This window comes from Grammomys surdaster, unplaced genomic scaffold (assembly GCF_004785775.1).
Source record: "Grammomys surdaster isolate TR1022 unplaced genomic scaffold, NIH_TR_1.0 980, whole genome shotgun sequence".
Lineage (NCBI taxonomy): Eukaryota > Metazoa > Chordata > Mammalia > Rodentia > Muridae > Grammomys > Grammomys surdaster.
This window is the reverse complement of record NW_021605399.1, coordinates 290,283-309,528: the sequence shown is the minus strand read 5'-3', so window position 1 is coordinate 309,528 and position 19,246 is coordinate 290,283. Positions and strand designations below refer to the sequence as shown.

General features: G+C 33.6%; 2 protein-coding genes across 2 annotated transcripts; both read right to left on the bottom strand.

The window, feature by feature from the left end:
- Positions 1-3,921: 3,921 nt before the first annotated feature.
- LOC114634572 (olfactory receptor 8I2-like) lies at positions 3,922-4,845 on the bottom strand. Its single transcript, XM_028783151.1, has one exon. It carries the CDS (start codon positions 4,843-4,845, stop codon positions 3,922-3,924), a length of 924 nt encoding a protein of 307 aa, XP_028638984.1.
- A 10,036-nt stretch (positions 4,846-14,881) lies between these two features.
- LOC114634545 (olfactory receptor 1052-like) lies at positions 14,882-15,820 on the bottom strand. Its single transcript, XM_028783130.1, has one exon. The coding sequence runs from the start codon at positions 15,818-15,820 to the stop codon at positions 14,882-14,884; it is 939 nt and encodes a 312-aa protein (XP_028638963.1).
- Between the last annotated feature and the right edge of the window lie 3,426 nt (positions 15,821-19,246).

Here is a 19,246-nt window from a genome sequence, read left to right as displayed (position 1 = left end):
ATATATTATAATAATTGACCAAACTACACCTTAAAAGGACTTCAAAAGAGTTACATTGAATGTAGACCCTGACTTTTGCAACATTTCATTTCTACTTCTGCAAATATTAACACTGTTCATGTTAAGACATGAGCAAAATGGTTTAAAACAATCCAAATAAAGTTGAGGATACTTACTGTGAGGCAAGGATTATGAGGAGAGTTCTTTCAGAACTATAGTTTATTAATGTTCTAACATTAAATTTTTCTAGTGTATAAAGTATGAAAGCTTTTAAATAACTTGTATGGTTCTATAACATTGTTTTCCTTGGAGTGGTTATTTTTAGATTTTTGTACATTCATTTTATTTTAATTCTCAATGAAAGCAGTCAACCACAAAATTTTGTTTGTTTTTAGACTAAATGAAAATTTTAATAAGAAATTTTATCTCCAATATCTCAAATATTTAAAAATTCTCATAGTGTAATACATTGCCTCTCATCCTGCTGAAGCAGGTATTTAATATAACCAACACTGATGATCTCATCTTTAGGGAACGAATTCCAGGGGAGTATGCTTGGCACATGTTCAAGGTAAAATGTTCAAGGGCAAATGAGCAATGACTTGTTTTCTCAGAATCTCTATCCTGAACCACACATGCACTAGGTCTTTGTTACTGATGCTTCATAATAAGAAGTAACTATTTGCTTTTAAATTGACCTAGTTAGTATATTATATTGCATAGTGATCACATCAGGTAATTTTTTTAGGGTAAAAAGTAATGTTCAGAGAAATATTTAGGTTTAAAATACTTAAAATGTCTCATATCATTAAGATGAAAAATAATTTCATTAGTGTCAACATTTGAAAGCATTTATCTCATAGAGCAAGATATGCTAACCAAAGAAAAGGTTAAAGTGTAACAGATTTCAAAAAGTAAATAAAACGAATTGAAACTCATTCTTGATATTTTGCTAACAGTATTTTATTTTTCCTCAAATCTCTTCTCTTTGTGTGTAAATAACACTTACTTGAGCACATATATTTCTCTAATTTTATTAACTGTAGTCAATATTATATCCTTAATCTATATTTAATGTTGTAAAAGAAAGTTAGCAAATGTAATGAGTTTTGAGTAGTATGAAGAATTTATCTATATAGATAATCTCTACTGTGAAATATAAATTTATTTATATATTAGAGAGTAATTAACTTAGGATCACTAGAAAGATCTTATAAATTTATTAGTTCAATATGTCTTCAAGTTACATTTAAACTTTTGCAAATATGTTAAGTTATTGTATAGATCTGTAAAGTACAAAGGTTAATATATATACATATACATGCATATATTCAGAAGAATTTTCTCTCAATATCTTTTCATTTCATTGATATCTGTTTCTTCTGCAACGTCTGAAATATTTTCTTGAATTAAGGTAGATTTAAAACTTATTACTCTTTTAATATAAAAATATACTTTAAAGATGGTGAAAAAGAATGCAAACTCCAAGGAAACTGAAAAGATATCATGAAGCTACTCTACATCTAGAACACTGAGTGGAACAGTCACAGTATTTTAAAGGGTGATGCAATGCATTTTAATCCAGTGCCTTTTTTTTTACTTTTCAACAACTGGAATATATACAACATTCTACTGGTGGAACATACAATATAAAGATTGTGTCCTTACTCATCTAGTATGAAAATGAACATAAAATCTGGAGTAGTAATGAAAAAGAAATTACTAAAGAGTAGAAACAGAAAAACTACTGGGTAGAGAGGTAAAAGAAAAATGCAAGACAAATGGGTAGAAAGTGGATAAAGAAGGTAAATATCTTAAAGTATCATATATAGATGTTTACATATTATTTTGGCAAATAGAATCTATCACTCTCATGAACAGGAATAAAAGCACTGTTATCCTCACTGCTAGATACGTACAGGTAATATATCAAACACAAGAAGCAAGATAATTAGATGTGAAATTTTATTAATACTAATAAGGCAATAAGGCATAAGGAATAAGGCAAGATTTCACACAAGAATACCTGCATCTTCTTTCATAAGAATGAAAATCGAATACCATCTTTGCCACATGTACACCTGCATGCTAGAAGAGGGCATCACATCCCATTATAGATAACTGTGAGCCACGATGTGATTTCTGGGAATTGAGCTCAGAACTCTGGAATGGGGAAGGTGTCAGGAAGTTGAACAGAGGTGTGGAGAAGTGGGGGATGGGGAAAGTCCCAGTTGCCAGGAAAGCAAAAGCCTCCCAGGACCCATCAGGGATGACATTAGCTGAAATACCTAACAAAGATGAGGGAGAACCTGTAGAGACCATATCCAGAAGTTAGGCAAGGTTGGAAGATGGGGCCACCTACTCATCTCCAAATTTTTAACTCAAAATGGCTCCTGTCTAAAGGAAATACAGGGACAAAGTGTGGAGCAGAAACTGAAGGAAAGGCCATCCAGAGACTGCCCCAACTGGGAATCCATCCCATACACAGACACCAACACACACACTATTGCAGATACCAAGAAGTGCTTGCTGACAGAGCTTGATGTAGCTGTATCCTGAAAAGCTCTGCCAGAGTCTGACCAAATACAGATGCAGATGCTTGCAGTCAACCATTGGGCTGAGCACATGAAACCCAATGGAGGAGTTTAGGGGAGTATTGATCGAACTGAATGGGTCTGTAATCCCATAGGAAGAAGGACAATATCAGACCTCTCAAAGCTCCCAAGGACTAAACCACTAACCAAAGAGTACACTTGGAGGGACTCATGGCTCCAGCTGTATGTTTTGCAGAGGAGTGTCTTTTCTGGCATCAGTGGAAGGGGGGGTCCTTTGCCCTGTGAAGAATGCTAAAGAGGTGAGACAGGAGTGAGTGGGTGGGTTGGGGCTCCTCATAGAAGTAGGGGGGAGGAGGGATGGGATAGGGTGTTTGTGGCTGGGCAACCGGGAAGGGAGATAACATTTGAAATGTAAATAAATAAAATAATGAATAAAACAAACAAACCAAAAAGAATGAAGATTGATTCTCTTTATGAGATATTTATTTAAAATGTAAAGACATGATGACTCCAAACCAGGTGAATTTAATTAGGTGAGGTCATAAACAGAGTCTATACATCTTTGAGCGCTCATTTCCTCATCCTAAACATTCACAAAGAAAAAATAGTAGAAGTAACACATTTCTACACAGTTATGCCAAATTCAAACAGTGAATAAAATACTTTAACAATACAGAAACAAAATTTTAACACACTTAAACAATGTAGAACTTTATAATTATGATGTTTGTAACACTAAATAAATTTAAAAATAACTATAGGTAAAATTTACTGATTGTGTATCACACAAAAGTAGAAATTTTATAAGTGATCTGAGCATAAGTCTGCAAATCTAACCCACAACCCATGTATTACATGTAAGTAGTACAAAACCGGAACTTGTTATGGTTAAGTTGGTCAATAGTCTGCTCCTGCATGACCCAAGTTGGATCTAGCACTGAAGTGGTAGCGAACAACCATTTGTGACTCCAGTGTCAGAAGATGGGATGTCCTTTTCTCGTCTCCATGTGCACCAGGCACACATGGGTGTTGTACATATATACAATTATCCAAAACAATCACATAGAAAATAATCTGTACAAAAGAATGCTTATGACTTAGTGTCATGATATGTTCATCGAAATGTGCACAGATGTATTTCAATCGCCTTATATATTTTTATTAGGTGAACAATTTATGAACTTAAATAACCTCTTAATGAATTTAGTATATCCCATGAACAAATAATGATGCACATTTCAAGTTATAAGATACTACATTATCAATACGTTTTGCATTATGGTTTTTAAAGTTACTCTACTTCCTAACCATTAAAGCAACTATTTTAAATTATCTAGGTCTTTTTAAATTGCAGTGGACACGATTGTTACATAAAATGTTTTCTTTGGATGACTCTCAGAAGAACATTTTTCACATCTTTGTTTCTCAGACTGTAGATCAGTGGGTTCAGCATGGGAATAACAATGGTGTAGAACACAGATGCTACCTGTGCTTGAGTGAGGGATGATGTGTTATCAGGTTGCAAATAGGTGAAAATCAAGGAGCCATAGAAGACAGTGACACCTGTGAGGTGAGAGGCACATGTAGAAAAAGCCTTCCACCTGCCAGCTGTTGACTGTATCCTAAGGATGGCTGAGATGATGGTCACATAAGTGAAAATGATAATGAGAAGGGAACTGAGAAGTGTGAAACCAGCTAGAACAAAGATCACCAATTCCGTGTTGAAGGCATCTACACAGGATAGGGCTAAAAGAGCCGTGGTATCACAAAAGAAATGATTGATGTAGGGATCACAGAGAGGCAAACTGCTTATCACACAGATGGATATCAGAGAATTTGTGAAGCCTATAATGTATGGTATTACTGCCAACCACATGCACACTTTCTGGGACATAATCACAGAATATAGTAAGGGGTTGCAGATTGCTACAAAGCGATCATAAGCCATTGATCCCAGAAGAAAACACACCAAACCAACAAAGAAATACATCTGAACAAAGCAGCCTACAAAGGATATTGATTTCTGTGTCGACTGGAAATCGACTAGTGCCTTGGGCGTTACAGTGGAGGAATAAAATATATCAATGAATGATAAATTGCTGAGGAAAAAGTACATAGGTGTGTGAAGCTGAGAGTCAATTCTAATTAACATGATTAATCCAATGTTGCCCCACACAGTGAATAAATAGATGAAAAGAAATATTAAGAACAGACTGACTTGTAATTCTGGGTGATCTGAAAATCCACTGAGCATGAAGACTGTCACTTTTGTGAAATTATTCTCTGTCATCGTTACTGATGTAAATAACCACTGACTTAAACTTGAATAAACATTGAGAAAGTAAAGAAACACTAAAGACAAAAGATCCAACAATCAGTGACTGTCCTCCAGCACTGAGAGCAAAATGGTTAGGTAGTAAATGTTGAAAGATAATGTTATATAGTTTTTATTAATTTTCATTTAACAATATTTTATTTGTGTCTGTATGTGTGTGTACCTGATTGAAGATCCCTGGAAATACCAGACGGGGTTGTTGGATGGTGAAGTTTCATGTTGTGTGGGCCTGCCTGATGTGGGTGAAGTTCAGCAAACTCTGGTCCTCTGAAGAAGCATTAGGTGCACTTAACCTCTGAGCCACATCTACAGCATCTGACTTATTTTAAAGAAAATGACAGATGCTATTGTATAATGAAATGAATGATTATGTAGAATTTTTAATGCTTTAAAACATCAAGACATCATGCCTGTAATAGTTATAAGATACTTCTGCTAAGTTTCTCTATATTCTACCCAACTCTATCATTGGGACAAAATTTTACTCCCATCAATTTATTTACTGGACTCAATTGTATTGTTGCCATAGGATATATAAAGCCTTGAAGAAAGAAAATATAAGTCATGCATTTAAGTATAATGTCATATTGCAATCTTAAGTTGTAGACAAAATGAAAACATCCAGTATGGTCTCAGAATCAGTACATTTCGGTTAGTTTTCATATTAGAAAACTATAAACATCTAGCTAAAGTGGTATTTACAAAAACATTTCATCATGCTTCTCTATTTTCTGTCACTTGTACTTTCTGTCCAGTGATGATTTAAGACCTGCTGCACAGTTTAATTTAAAACATAGTTCCATTTCTTTCATCTATGAAGGTAGAGGACATGAGTATATCCAATTACAGCATACAACATCAGGAAGTAAGTTCATTGTTCAAACCTAGTTCCCAATGCTATGAAGAAAATGCTGAAAACAAATATTTAAATCAAAGAGTTAGAAGGGGACTACATTCAAATGGGAGAAGTTACTTTATCAACGCACTGACAAACACATAAGAAAAAATGAAAGTAGCATGCACATAAAGCAAATTTGTTTTTATATTTAATACATCATGCCAACGAAACTTGAATCATGTTTATTCTAAATGACCATTTGATGTGCCTCATTCCCCTAAATGTCCAAATATTTATTTATTTATTTATTTATTATAAAGAAGCTGATCAATGAGTATTCACTTGTTTGTCACTGAACTAACTTTTTGTTAGAAACAATGTTATTAATACACATTTTGTTAACATCAAGTCATTATATTTATATACAGAAGTATATTTTATATTGTCACACTGTATAAAGAGAAAATTTAGTTCTAAGCTATATTCTCCTAAAAGAAATTATTTTTAATTTAAAATTACTCTCAGAGCCTGCCTTGCTTTCTTCTCAACAGGAAATTTTCTGGAATACTCTATGACTCTCTAAATTATTACCCCAGCCACTGACTACCATGTCAAAAGTAAATAATTCATTTTACAAAGTTTAAACTAAACAACGAGAAAGAGTTTCTAAAATTTACACCATTAATAGACCTTTTAAAAATATCTATATTCGCATTCCATAAACTCAGTCAACAGATGAAAGATGAAAGAAGTCAGGCATGCTAGATCTATGATAATTTACATATCAATTGTTTCATTGTGGACTGAATTAACAAAGGGTACAGCCGACTCTTCTTTTTCTTTCCTTTTTTTTTCTTTTTTTTTGGTTTTTTCAAGACAGGGTTTCTGTGTGTAGTCCTGGCTGTCCTGGGACTCACTCTGTAGACCAGGCTGGCCTCGAACTCAGAAATCTGCCTGCCTCTGCCTCCCAAGTGCTGGGATTAAAGGTGTGCACCACCACTGCCCGGCAGCCGACTCTTCTAGTACTTTTGTCAATGGAAGGATCTCTAGGTCATCACATATTGACAGCTGTGAGCACATTACTTAATATCATTCTATTTAAAAATAGATATGTTGTTTAGAAAAATTTGAAAAGCAAAATAACCAAATTAAGTTAGTTTGTTATTAATTAATAACAAACACTGGCTTTGGAATTTCTTAAAATATATCCAAAGTATCACCTCCAAAGTTTGTGTACTCTATGTAAGCTTCAAGGTAAGAGGATATGTGCTGTTCCTGAAGTTCTCTATCTGGTCAAAGACTAAATTATATTATCAAAGCACCACAGGTGATCCCAGGTTAAAAAGAAGCTACTTCATTTAACTCATTTCTCCTGAATAGTGTGAGGGCTTAGGATATAACTTAGCTATTTGATAAAATTGAGTCATATAAAAAACCTGATATTTTATAAAAGTATAGTATAAAAGGACAAGAAAATTAGGTTCCCAGTCTCTGTCCACTGTGTTTATGGTATAAAGTTTATTTTGATACTAAAGAATATTTAATTCATGTACTTTCTATAAGAATCAAACTTAACAGTGATAAAACTGCAAAGCCATAACCTTAACAAAAGATACCAACTTGTTGTAACATGTTAAAGGTAATTAAGATATGCAAGGTAATTATTATCAGTATAGATGTAATTTTTTCAGAAAAAAGCTTGAGGGATAGAGCAATTATAATCTAACATCATACAGTACTCTGTATATGTTGTCAAAATTAAGCCTAAAGTAAAGCAAAACAAAGTTAACTTAAGAGCTATTTGATATAAAGTAATATCTAAATAGAGTATATAAAAATCACTTGGAAAACTTGATTAGAATATGTTAAATTTACAATACACTTACATAGCAGGAGCCTCAGACTTAAGTCATTCCCTTAAATGGAGCACCATTTCACCAAAATCAGTTGCAGGACAAGGAAGCTTGAGAAATAAGACCTGCCAGAAATCTGCTGCTTCTTCCTCCGGCTGCAGAGACCTGACCATCTCTGGCTCCATAGACTTGATCACTTCTTTCAGTACAGGTCAACAAGTTATGGTAAGATCGGCCTGCTTCCCCACAAAAAGTGTAGCCTTTTTAATCTAAAAATGAGTTACTCCTCATGTCTCAGAATACAGGGCTATAGATTCCCTTGCCTAGTGAATAATCTCAGAGTCTATGTTCATATTATAAATGCCTGAAACACAAGAGAGGCAAATAGAATTTACTCTATCCTCAATGTCTCCAAAACTGACCTTTAGGATGTTGTTAACAGGAAGCCTCTACATAAGCTTGTCACCCAACTGTTATGCAACCTACATGCCAGTTAAATTAGCATGACCTAACATTTCTTCTTCTTAGCAAAAGTTAATTTCAGAGTCTGTACCATATCTACTCATGTAGCCTGATTAAAGGAGGCTGCTAAGTTATCTACCATTCAACTTCTATGAAGTTATTCAGAATATCCAAGTGTTATGCTTGACAGTTGGCTTTATTTTGATATAGTCAATTAACAATTCTATAAAGTAATAAATTAACTTTCTTAGGAACCAACTGGAACATGCATATTTTAAGAGGAAAAAGCTTTCTAGTGTGAAAAGCATAGATAAAATTTTTATAGACATATCTAGAGACACTTGTTTATGAGTTATGAAAAGATTATGATGCTTACATGACTTGTATAGAAAGTCTATTTCTCTTTCTCCAACCATATATTTACTTCTATATAAATTACTTTTACCTCTTTTGAAGATTTAAGTTCCATGGCTCATTGACACAGTGAACTTGATCCATGGTTACCAGTCTTGCTGTTGATGGTGTTATTTAGCAGTTATTTTCCTCTACTGTGGACCAGTGTACATATCATGATATTGATAACTGTTAGTGCCTGTGACAATATTTGATAATTTGCCTTTCCGTAATGAATTAGAAATAAAAGGTAAATTAACTAAGACAGTATTTTTATTTCTTTCTGCAAATTATAACTCCTATTTTTCCTCAATCCTGTTCAAAATGATTCATTGCCAGAATATTTATAAAAAGGCTCCACAACAAAGGATTTTCTCCAACAATCTGTGCTGTGCAGACTCTGATACAGAGACCTCTCCAAACTCTTAAACTCACATAATAAAGCAGCTTGCAAGTTGCCACATTTGATCTCTTGGGGTTTGTGTTTAATTATACTCTAAGGTCTGTACCTAAATTGCAAGGGAATATCTCCAATGGAGACATTTTCAGTCCATGAGATTTTGGCATTACTGGTCTGCCTGTGGCCTTTGAAAGACAGGATTAAGCAATACTACAATATTTCAATTATTGACTTTGTATTTTATCTTTAAATTATCTTACTTGTATTTACAAATTCATAAATTTTTGTTAATTTTAAGACTTTTATGAAATAAAATATGAAATTATGTAAAAATTAAGCTATTCTGGATAATATTTTTTTAATAAAAAATGAGTCTGGGGTAATGTCCGTTGGTATATATTAGCTTTGTGCTTATGTGTTTTCCCTAGTGAAATATTTACATTAATCAGGGAAAAATTGCAATTTCTGTCAACTATAAGATGATGCATTGTAAAGATTTAAAACTTATTTACTTCTAAGCTAAATAAACAAAAGTAATATTCTAAGACTCTAAGCTATGGTTTTCTAATTTATGTTAGTATAAATAAGTAGGGGAGTTTTTTATCTTAAACCACATTGCTCCAAGTAGTTTCCTTAAAACTATTACTGCATTTACCACCTCTACAAAATACAGCCCCAAATATCACAGAGTTCAGAGTCACTATGAGCTCAAGATTCTTCAGTTCTGCTTCTGAAGCACATAGAGCCTTCAGCAATACAAACAGGCCTTTCAGTTTTGGAGGGCAACCAAGAGTAATAGGAGTAGCCAAGAATGATTTGGGAGTCTGTACTCATATACATTAGGATACATACACACATATGACAAAAATTTAACAAATAAGAATTTGAAAAGAGCAACGAATAGTATATGGGAGACTGTTTTAGTAAGGAAAAAAAAGGAAAATAGTGTAATTATATTAGGATAAAAAATTAAAAGAAACTAATATTCCTCTCTGAGAGAAATAATTTAAAAGAAGATTCAAAACTATTCTATAATCAATACAGAAGTATTAAATTCCTTTGATATGATAGAGATTTTCTTATATGTGCATGGATAATAGAACTGAACAAGCTCCAGTCATTTTCACACAAGAGTAAGTATCTAAAGCTGGTGACAGAATTGAAAACAAAATTTTGCATCTACTCCAAGGTTGAAGAGACAGAAGATAAGTTAGGATGGAAAACTACAAGAGGGGGAGATGATGAAGAGTACTATCCATTACTCTGTTCTGGTATGACATGATACTACAAACATGCACACACAGTAGCAGAGACCATCTGCTCAAAACCTGCATAAAATAATAAGATGAGAAATTTGGGAGTATTAGAGAACAGATAAGAGACTTTTTGAGCGTAGAGTAAATAATGGTGGTAAAAGAACAAAAGAAGGTAATGAAATATTGAATAATATTACAATGAATTGTATATACTTGCATGAAACTGTTAAAAAAAAACAGAAATTTATATGATTGAAGATATACTACAAGCACTCCAATATTTTCCGGAACATTAAAGAGAATGTTATTAGAGAAGTAAAATCTTTGAAGTTTGTCATTAAGAACAACTATAGAAGAGAGAAAAAAATATCAAGTGATCAAATACATTGCAATCCACAATAACTGAATATAGAAGAGTAACAATAACAGAAGGTAGAAATTTTAAGAAAAGTGTAATTAGAGAAATCTTTATTAAAGATGATGCAATGTACAGCATGTATTTTAGGACTTTGACTCTGAGGTAAAACTATAGATGCACAATATCAAGGGTCAGGCAGCCTAAAGGACAAAGGCAGAAGTCTTTTAGTGATTAACGGCTTTCAGAGCAGGCAGATTTCAACAGAAAGGAGGGAGATAAATAATAAACAAGAAGTTCATGTGAAGAGTAACTGGAAGAGAGATTCACTAGTGAGTGTACAGAGACAGAGATGAACTTATACTGACTGCTCATGACACAATTTTTATGGAACTATTTCATAATACTTATACATAATAATAGGAAATAGCTGTGGAAACTATTGTTTTTTGGGGTGGGTGGTTTTCAATTATTGCTTTTTGGTTTTCTCTACATAATAGCTCTGGCTGTCTTGGAACTCATTTTGTAGACCAGGCTGACCTTCAACTAACAGAGACCTGCCTCCTTATGCCACCCTAGTGCTGAGATTAAAATTATGTGCCACCATAATCTGGTAGGGTTGGAGATTTCTACAGGCATTGAACAGAGGTACTTTGGCATTCTAGAGGAAAATGACAGGGTAACAGAACCAAAGGTCCAGTGAATATGTCAATGTTTCCCTACTCAGGCATTTCTGGATGTATTAGTTATATTGAGGAACAAAATATTACTTCACCATATGTTTAAAACATAAACTTAAAAATGGTCTAGAATTTGAAATTTCTAATTAAACTTAATGAAAACATAGTATTTTCTCTAAAATGTCTATTATTCACAGGGGATGGATCCTAAGATACTTCATAGATTCTAAAATACATGGTATTTGGAACCTCACATAAAGTGGGTTTATTAAACGTATGTAGTATATGCCCCCTAAACTTCATGTTGCCCTTAATATTTCATGTAATTTAATTAATCTAATTGTGTATTAATTGTTGTTATCCTGTAATATATTTGTATATTTCTTATTGTTTTTACTTCATTTTACTTGACTTCAATCTCTGGTTGGTTGACGTGGAGTAGATATATGGATAACTAGTTGTACTGACCTTTCCTTGCATGGGTATCTGTTATAAAATTCAGCTAATGTACTTCTGAAACAGAATATAATTTCCTTCTCAAAATACTTTATTCTGTTATATGTCCTCTTGTTCACTATGAGTAACTAAATCGACAAAAATAATATATTTAAAAATAGAGTATTATCTTAGTTTGGGCTACTATTGTGGTAATAAAATACTATGATCAATCCAATACTGGAAAGAATGGGCTTACTGCGCTTACATTTCCGTATCAACATTCATCATCAAAGGAAGTCATGACCGGAACACAAATGGGGAAAAACCTGGAGTTAGGAGCTGCTGCAGAAGCCAAGAGTGATGCTGCTTATTGTCCTGCTCACCATTGAATGTTCATTCTCTTTCTACAGAACCTAGAACACCAGCCTAGGGATTTCCAAGTCAATAATGTGCTGGGGCTTTTCCAATCAATCTCTGCTTAAGAAAATACCCCACAATCTTGTGCATACCACAGTCTTATAGAGGCATTTTCTCAATTAAGGCCCCTCTCTGATGTCTCTAGCTGTGTTGAGTTAACAGAAAACTAACCAGGACAGCTATATAAACATGTACAAACTTTCAATATCATTATGAAGGTGAAAAGTCCTATCTACTCAATATTTAAAATGAACTGTATGAGTCAACTCAAGATGTGTGGTAATGAGCTGTAATTTAGAAGGCTAATTGCATAAACTGAGAACTGTTATAATTTGATTTTGAAAATTTGTTTATTACAGTGCAAACATACAATCATAAATTTTGGTGAGATGTGATGCAAAAATTTTCTATGTCATTATTCTGAAATAAACCGTGTATGTGGAAACAATAAAGTAAAGTTATATTGCAAAAGAATCTACACTTTTCAGTTTATGAAAATGAAAATTCATAGGCATAATTGAAGGTTGATGTTTATTTATATGTATATACTATTTGAGCTATTTATTATTATTGACACATGAACACAACTTTTATAAGCTTGCAATCATATTACTAATATTACAAATATGTCAGATAGCATGTTTAGTGTGTGAAGCACACACATGTCTTCTCTAGACAAAGCAGCAATGAGGAGATAAGAATTGTATGCACTCTGCAACAGGCTAAAAAAATCACATATGAATATAAGCAACACATGGTTCTGAGTATCATTTTGATTTTTAAATAAAATGGCATTTTAGAAGACTAAATCAATTTTAGGAAGTTTATAAGTTCTGGTATTTGATGAGTTTCAGTATACTCTGGAATAATTAATCAATTACAGTTGTATTGGTGTTGCAGTAATTCTGTTCAACTGAAAGATGTAACATACAAATAAGAAAAAAAAACTACGATTGTTGACTAAATATTCCAATTTCTGTAGTTCTAGATGGTAGGGGAAATGTAATAAGTGCTGTTTACTAATGTAGATTGGTTGAAGGCTTATCTATGAGCATAAAATACTGTGTTTTTGGTATCTGTCTCTCAGAATTGAGTCATGACTGACTTGTGGTCCATGCTCAGGTTCTTTGACCTGAGTTGTATCATCCATAAGTTTGTTTAGGCTTGGGAGCAATAATGAAATAAGAATGAAGATACAGTATTTTTTTTCTGTATTCAGTTCTCCTTTTTAATCATGAAAATGTATATGATTTATCTTCTCCTTTTCCCTTCTGTTCTCGAAGAACTATGGCAATCCTATTTTAAAATAGCCAGTGACAGAAAGTGGAAACAATCTATTATAAGGGATATTATATTTTTCAGAATCATAATTTGAGGATTACAAAAATAATTAGTAAATATCAGTGACATGAAATTATTTAAGAAAGAACTTATGAGATTCTTCAAGGCAAATAACAACCACAAAACAAAACAAAATCAAAACACAAAAAAACTTCTGTCAGAGTGCCCTTATCTTTACCTAGGGCAAAAGTCTGTGAAAACAGAGATGGCAATAATATATTCTCTTTGGCATCTTCACCAGGAAGGAGAGAAAGTACCGTGATTCTTCCCATGTGGGGTTTTATTGTTAGACAATAAGACAGAAAACTCTCTTGCTGTAGCATGAATCAAACACTGTATATGCTTCCTATCTACTTTTAATTTTTCACTAAATGTCACTTGCTTTTTGTACAAGTTGATCGTGTCTCCCCTTTTACTATTAAGCTACACATACAGATGTATGTAATTCTGTCTGTAATTGTTGAACAAGTAGATCTTTTATGTATTCCCAATGGATATGAATAAACTTTGCTTTCTATTCCACCAATATTCTTTTGGCATATTTAAGCCCTCACTATGTCCCATCAGTAACATTAATGGAATTGTTGGAGCTACATGAATCTGCCCCCAAAACAACTTTCAAACTGAGGGATCTAGCTAGGAAAACAATGGGTCTTGTTGTATTGGGAATTGATAATCGTATAATATTATCTATTATATGTACCAACTTTATATTATATATAATATACATACATTAGGGTGTATATGTCACATATATATGGGAGGATGAAAATTATGAATAATTAATGCTGTTAATAACATTAAAATCAAAATTCCAACATTAATGTATATTTGAAATAAACATCTTTCAAAATATTTTAATTATCCCTACTTGAAACACTGTAGGTACATAACCACTTCTTACTCTATAAGTTGACCCATAATTGTTCCTGTTTGAAAGAACTACAGGGATGGAAATGGAGAAGAGCCTGAGGAAAAGAATGTCCAGCAACAGACCCAAAGTAGGATCCTACTCAAGGGGAGTTCCCAAGGCCTGAAACTGTTTATCACTGAGGCTATGGAGTACCGACAAAAATGGACCTATCATGACTGCCCTCCAGAAGACCCAACAAGTAGCTGAAAGAGTCAGATGCAGATATTTGCACCCAACCAATGAAAAAAAAACTGCTAACTTCTGTAGTTTAATTAGGGAAAGGCTGAAAGAAGCTGAGGAGAAGGGCAAACCTGTAGGAGGACCAGTAGTCTCAATAAATCTGGACCCCCAAGATCTCTCAAGCACTGGACCACCAAAAAACAGCATACACCAGCTGATATGAGGCCTGCAACAAATATACAGCAGAAGGCTGCTGGCTCAGTATTTAATCAGAGATGATTTACCTAAGCCTCAGAGACTGGAGGCCCCAGGGAGTTTAGAGGTCAGGTGGGGTGGGAGTTGAGGGATGGAGACTGAGGGTGGGGAGGAGATATGGGATGTGGACCGGAAGCAGAATAAAAACTGGTATGTAATTAATTAATTTTAAAAAGAATTAATTAAATGTATCTAAAATATCTAAACATTTTACTGAGCAAATATTTTTCTCTTAATCATTCTTCTCATGGCTTCTTTTGCCTCTTTATTTCTCACACTGTATATCAAAAGATTGAGTACTGGCAGCAAAAGTGTGTAAAACACAGATAAGATTTTTTCTGTATCCTGTGGAAAGCTTGAACTGGTTCCCAGGTAAGTAGATATCACTGTTCCGTAGAAGAGCGTTACTACAGTTAAGTGGGAGGCACAAGTGGATAAAGCCTTATAACTTCCCCTGACAGAATGTATTTTCAGGACAGTGACAAGAATTCCCAGATAGGAACTAACTACTATCAGAAAAGTAGTTATGGATGTAGCACCAGAAAGAACAACGAATAAAACCTCGCTGTCATGCGTATCAGAGCAGGAGAGCTGAAAAAGCAATGGAATGTCGCAGAAATAATGGTCAATAACATTGGGCCCACAGAAAGTCAAATTGAGAAGGCTCCTTAAGTGGGTAAGTGAGTTGGCACACCCCAGCAGGTAAGAGGCTGACACAAGGTAGATGCAAAACGTAGGAGTCATAAGCCATCTGTAGTGAAGTGGACAGCAGATGGCAAGATACCGATCATAGGCCATTGCAGCCAAGAGGAAGCATTCTGCAGTCAGGAGCATGTTGACAAAGGAATACTGTAAAAGGCAGCCATGGTATGAGATGCTGTTTTGTCCTACCAAGTAGTTTATTAGCATTTTGGGAAGAAAGACTGATGAATAACAGAAATCCAAGAAAGCCAAGTGACTAAGGAAAAAGTACTTGGGGGAATGAAGCTGCGCAGTAGCTAAAATTATCACAATAATCCACAAATTTCCTGCTACAGTAATGACATAAATTAAGAGAAACAGCACAGAGAGTACAGTATTCAGTTCCGGGTCCTCGGTCAGACCCAGGAGGATAAACTCAGTTATCACAGTCAAATTCCTGTCGGCCATTGATGTGACTCCTTTATAAGAGATCTGCAAAGAACCAGAGGAAAAAAACAAATGTCCAGACATTACAGTGTGTAGACATGACATCACTATATCAGCATCTTTTAAATCTGTAAACTTTTTATCATTAAATTTAAAAAATCTGAATTATATTTAAATTAACCAAGTTTGAAAAGTTAGCTTTTAAAATTTTTTTCCATGGCTTTCATCAAGGAATTAAAATTAGGATTATGTGTTATATGAAGGAAAATTCTTGCAGAAACTGCAACAATCTGTTAGACACAGTAATAATCAAGTATCTTTCTCCTGGTAGAGAGTTCAGTCAGCAGATCTTGGTAACAGAATATTTTAAATTACCAGAATCGAATAGAAGAACTTTACCTTCAGTAGTGAACACTTACTGGGAAGAATAAAACAAGCAAGAAAACAATAGTTCTGTTGATGTTGACCAATTTGGGAGGAGTAGAGGGAAGAGAGACACGATCTGGATGTAATGTATAAAAAAGGATAAAAACAATGTTCTCTTGGACAGATGTCTCCTCACAGCAATACAAAAAGAACTAAGATAATGTTTTGACTGGAATTGTATGTCTTTCCTGTTAATTTATAAAATTAAAAACACATTACATATAAAAATCATCTAAAATGTTCTGTATTGTATCTTGGTAAGTTAAAGAGAAAAATGTAGTATAAACACATTAAGTTTATTGTAAGCACATGTAAATATTTTTACAAATATAAACAGACATATAGAAAACATGTGATTTATTTTATATCATATGATAAAAGAAAATGAGACTTGGGGAATCTGCACTATGAAATGGAAAGGAATTTTCGTGAAGTTTATCTCTTTAAATTGCCTTGCTCCAGTGCATGACAAAATTAGTCTTTCATTCAGTAAATAGCACTTACCATAAATGCTCTGATTTGCTGCAGTGTTTAACAATTTAAGTGGGGATTAGTCAACATCAGACTTTTTTATAATGTTTTGATTTTTCATTTGTCCTTTGATCTGTGAAATCATTGGTACAAATCCACTTTAAACAAGAATGTGTATTCTTATGCCTTTCTTGATTAATTCACAAAAGATGGAATATTAGGCAACTTTGTTTTAAAATATAATCTCAAATATATTATGTCACTTGTTTTATAACATTTTGCAAAAGTATGTGAGAAATTAATGTTTACAAAATATTCTTAAAGAAGTAATTGTGTAACTATATTATATGCTGGAGTACAAGAGTTTTAGTAAGATACATTCAGAGAATATTTCACAAAAGTTTGATAAAAAACTTTATTTTAGCTGAACAACCATATGACATTTCACAATCAATTTACCTAAATCATCTTGAGAAAGACATTTCAATGACCTTTATATTAAAGTATATAATGATAAAAATAGAGGCTCAGATGTCTCTGGAATTACTAAATAACTAGTAAAATATTACAAATTAGTGTTGACTTTCTGTTCCTTACTGAAAACACAAGTCTAAAAAGATGGATTATTTTCTACCAAAACACTCTTTATCATTTATAACCAAGTAGCTTTCTGGGGAAACAGAAACAAGGAGAAGTTGTGGATTTTACCTGGAAGCATCCTGAAAACTATCACATGTAACGTAGAGTGCCCAGAAATTCATTGCTGATACAAGGCTAAAACTCACAGAAAATAAATCCAAACTAAATTTGTGATAAGTAACTTCACAATCACATTTTGTATAAATTTATTTAAGAATAATTTTTGGTTTAACAGTGTTCAGCATTTGTCTTTATTGAGTTTTAATTGAAACTGAATTTGTGATATTTTCTGGTTTTCTTCAATTTCAGTGATTTCATAATCGATAATTTAATTTACATAATTGCTATTTTGTCTGGACTGTGACATCCCTTTTCTTTTGCTTAAGCTAAGTTATATTTCAACAAATGAATATCCAAGTCTAATACTTAGCTGATATAATAAAGTTAAATTATAGTTTATGGTTCCTTTATTCAAATTAAGAAAAGGTAGTTAATAGGAATCCTTCCTGATTTGAAAAGATATCTTTAACTAAATTCTCTTTTCAACCTACAAACAGTAAAGATATATGTCACTAAACATAGCTGTCTAAGGAAATATAGAATAAGCTTACAGTATGCCACAGAAGTGAACACTGACTGTGGTATTTATCTGAATCAGTTTTCTGAACTCTATGGTGAGAATGACTAGACTTGCGTGACTTTGCATCACATTATATTACTGTTTAGGGACATTGCTCAGTTTGAAAACCTGGGAAGGCAATTGTATTTATAAATGCTGTATTGCAATATATAAGTAGGACACCTACCTGGTGTGAAGAATCAGAGTTGGCCTGTGTCTAAATTTCCTTACTGTTGAATTTATATTTGGCTTTTTGTCTTTGGGGGATGGAATTTCCCATGGTACTCTAAACACTGGGATTCATTAAAAATGCTACAGGTAGCCCTAAGGAAGTTAAGGTCCTTGGTGTATTTTCAAAATGAAGTACTATAATCAAGTAAAATTTATTTTCTTTCTAAACAAGAAAAACTATTTTCTGTTTTAACATTATGATTTATTTACCTCTTTTACATGTGCTATACATAATTTTAATATATATCACTTCCATTGACATCTCCAACTATAATGGTATTTGGAATAATTATATATATATATATATATATATATATATATATATATATATAACACAAAAGACAGGGAGATGGTTTAATTTGAAATGTATACGCAGTTATGTTCATCTTCATATACTCATACACTACATACTCTGTGATATTAGTAATGTAGCCAACTGGGTCACTTGTATATATTTCTTTTTTTAAAAAACTTACGCTTTATATCCCACTCACTGCCCTCCTCTCAGTCACCCTCTCCCACAATCCTTCCTACTACCCACTCTCCTTTTCCTCTGAGCAAGTGGAGGCCCAAGGGTATTACCCCACCCTAGTACTTCAAGTCTTTCCAAGGCTAGGCACATCCCTCCATCCTGGTAATTCGAGTCTCTGAGGCTAGGTACATCTGCTCCCACTGAGCCCAGACAAGGAAGCTCAGCTAGAAGTACATATCCCATATATGGCCAGCATCTTTAAGGATAGCCATCATTCCAGTTGTTCTAAACCTACATGGAGACAAAACTGTACATCTGCTCCATATGATCAGAAGGCCTTGACTCAGTCTGTGTATGTTCTTTGGTTCAGTCTCTGAAAGCCCCAAGAGTCTAGGCTAGTTGACTCTGTTGGTCTTCCAGTGGAGTTCCTACCCCCACTGGGGCCTCAAATCCTTCCTCTTATTCTTCCAAGTTCCCTCCATCATTTAACTGTGAGTATCTGCATCTGTCTGAGTCAGCTGCTAGGTAGAGTCCCTCAGAAGACAGCCACACTAGACTTCTAACTGCAAGTATTAACAGAGTATCACTA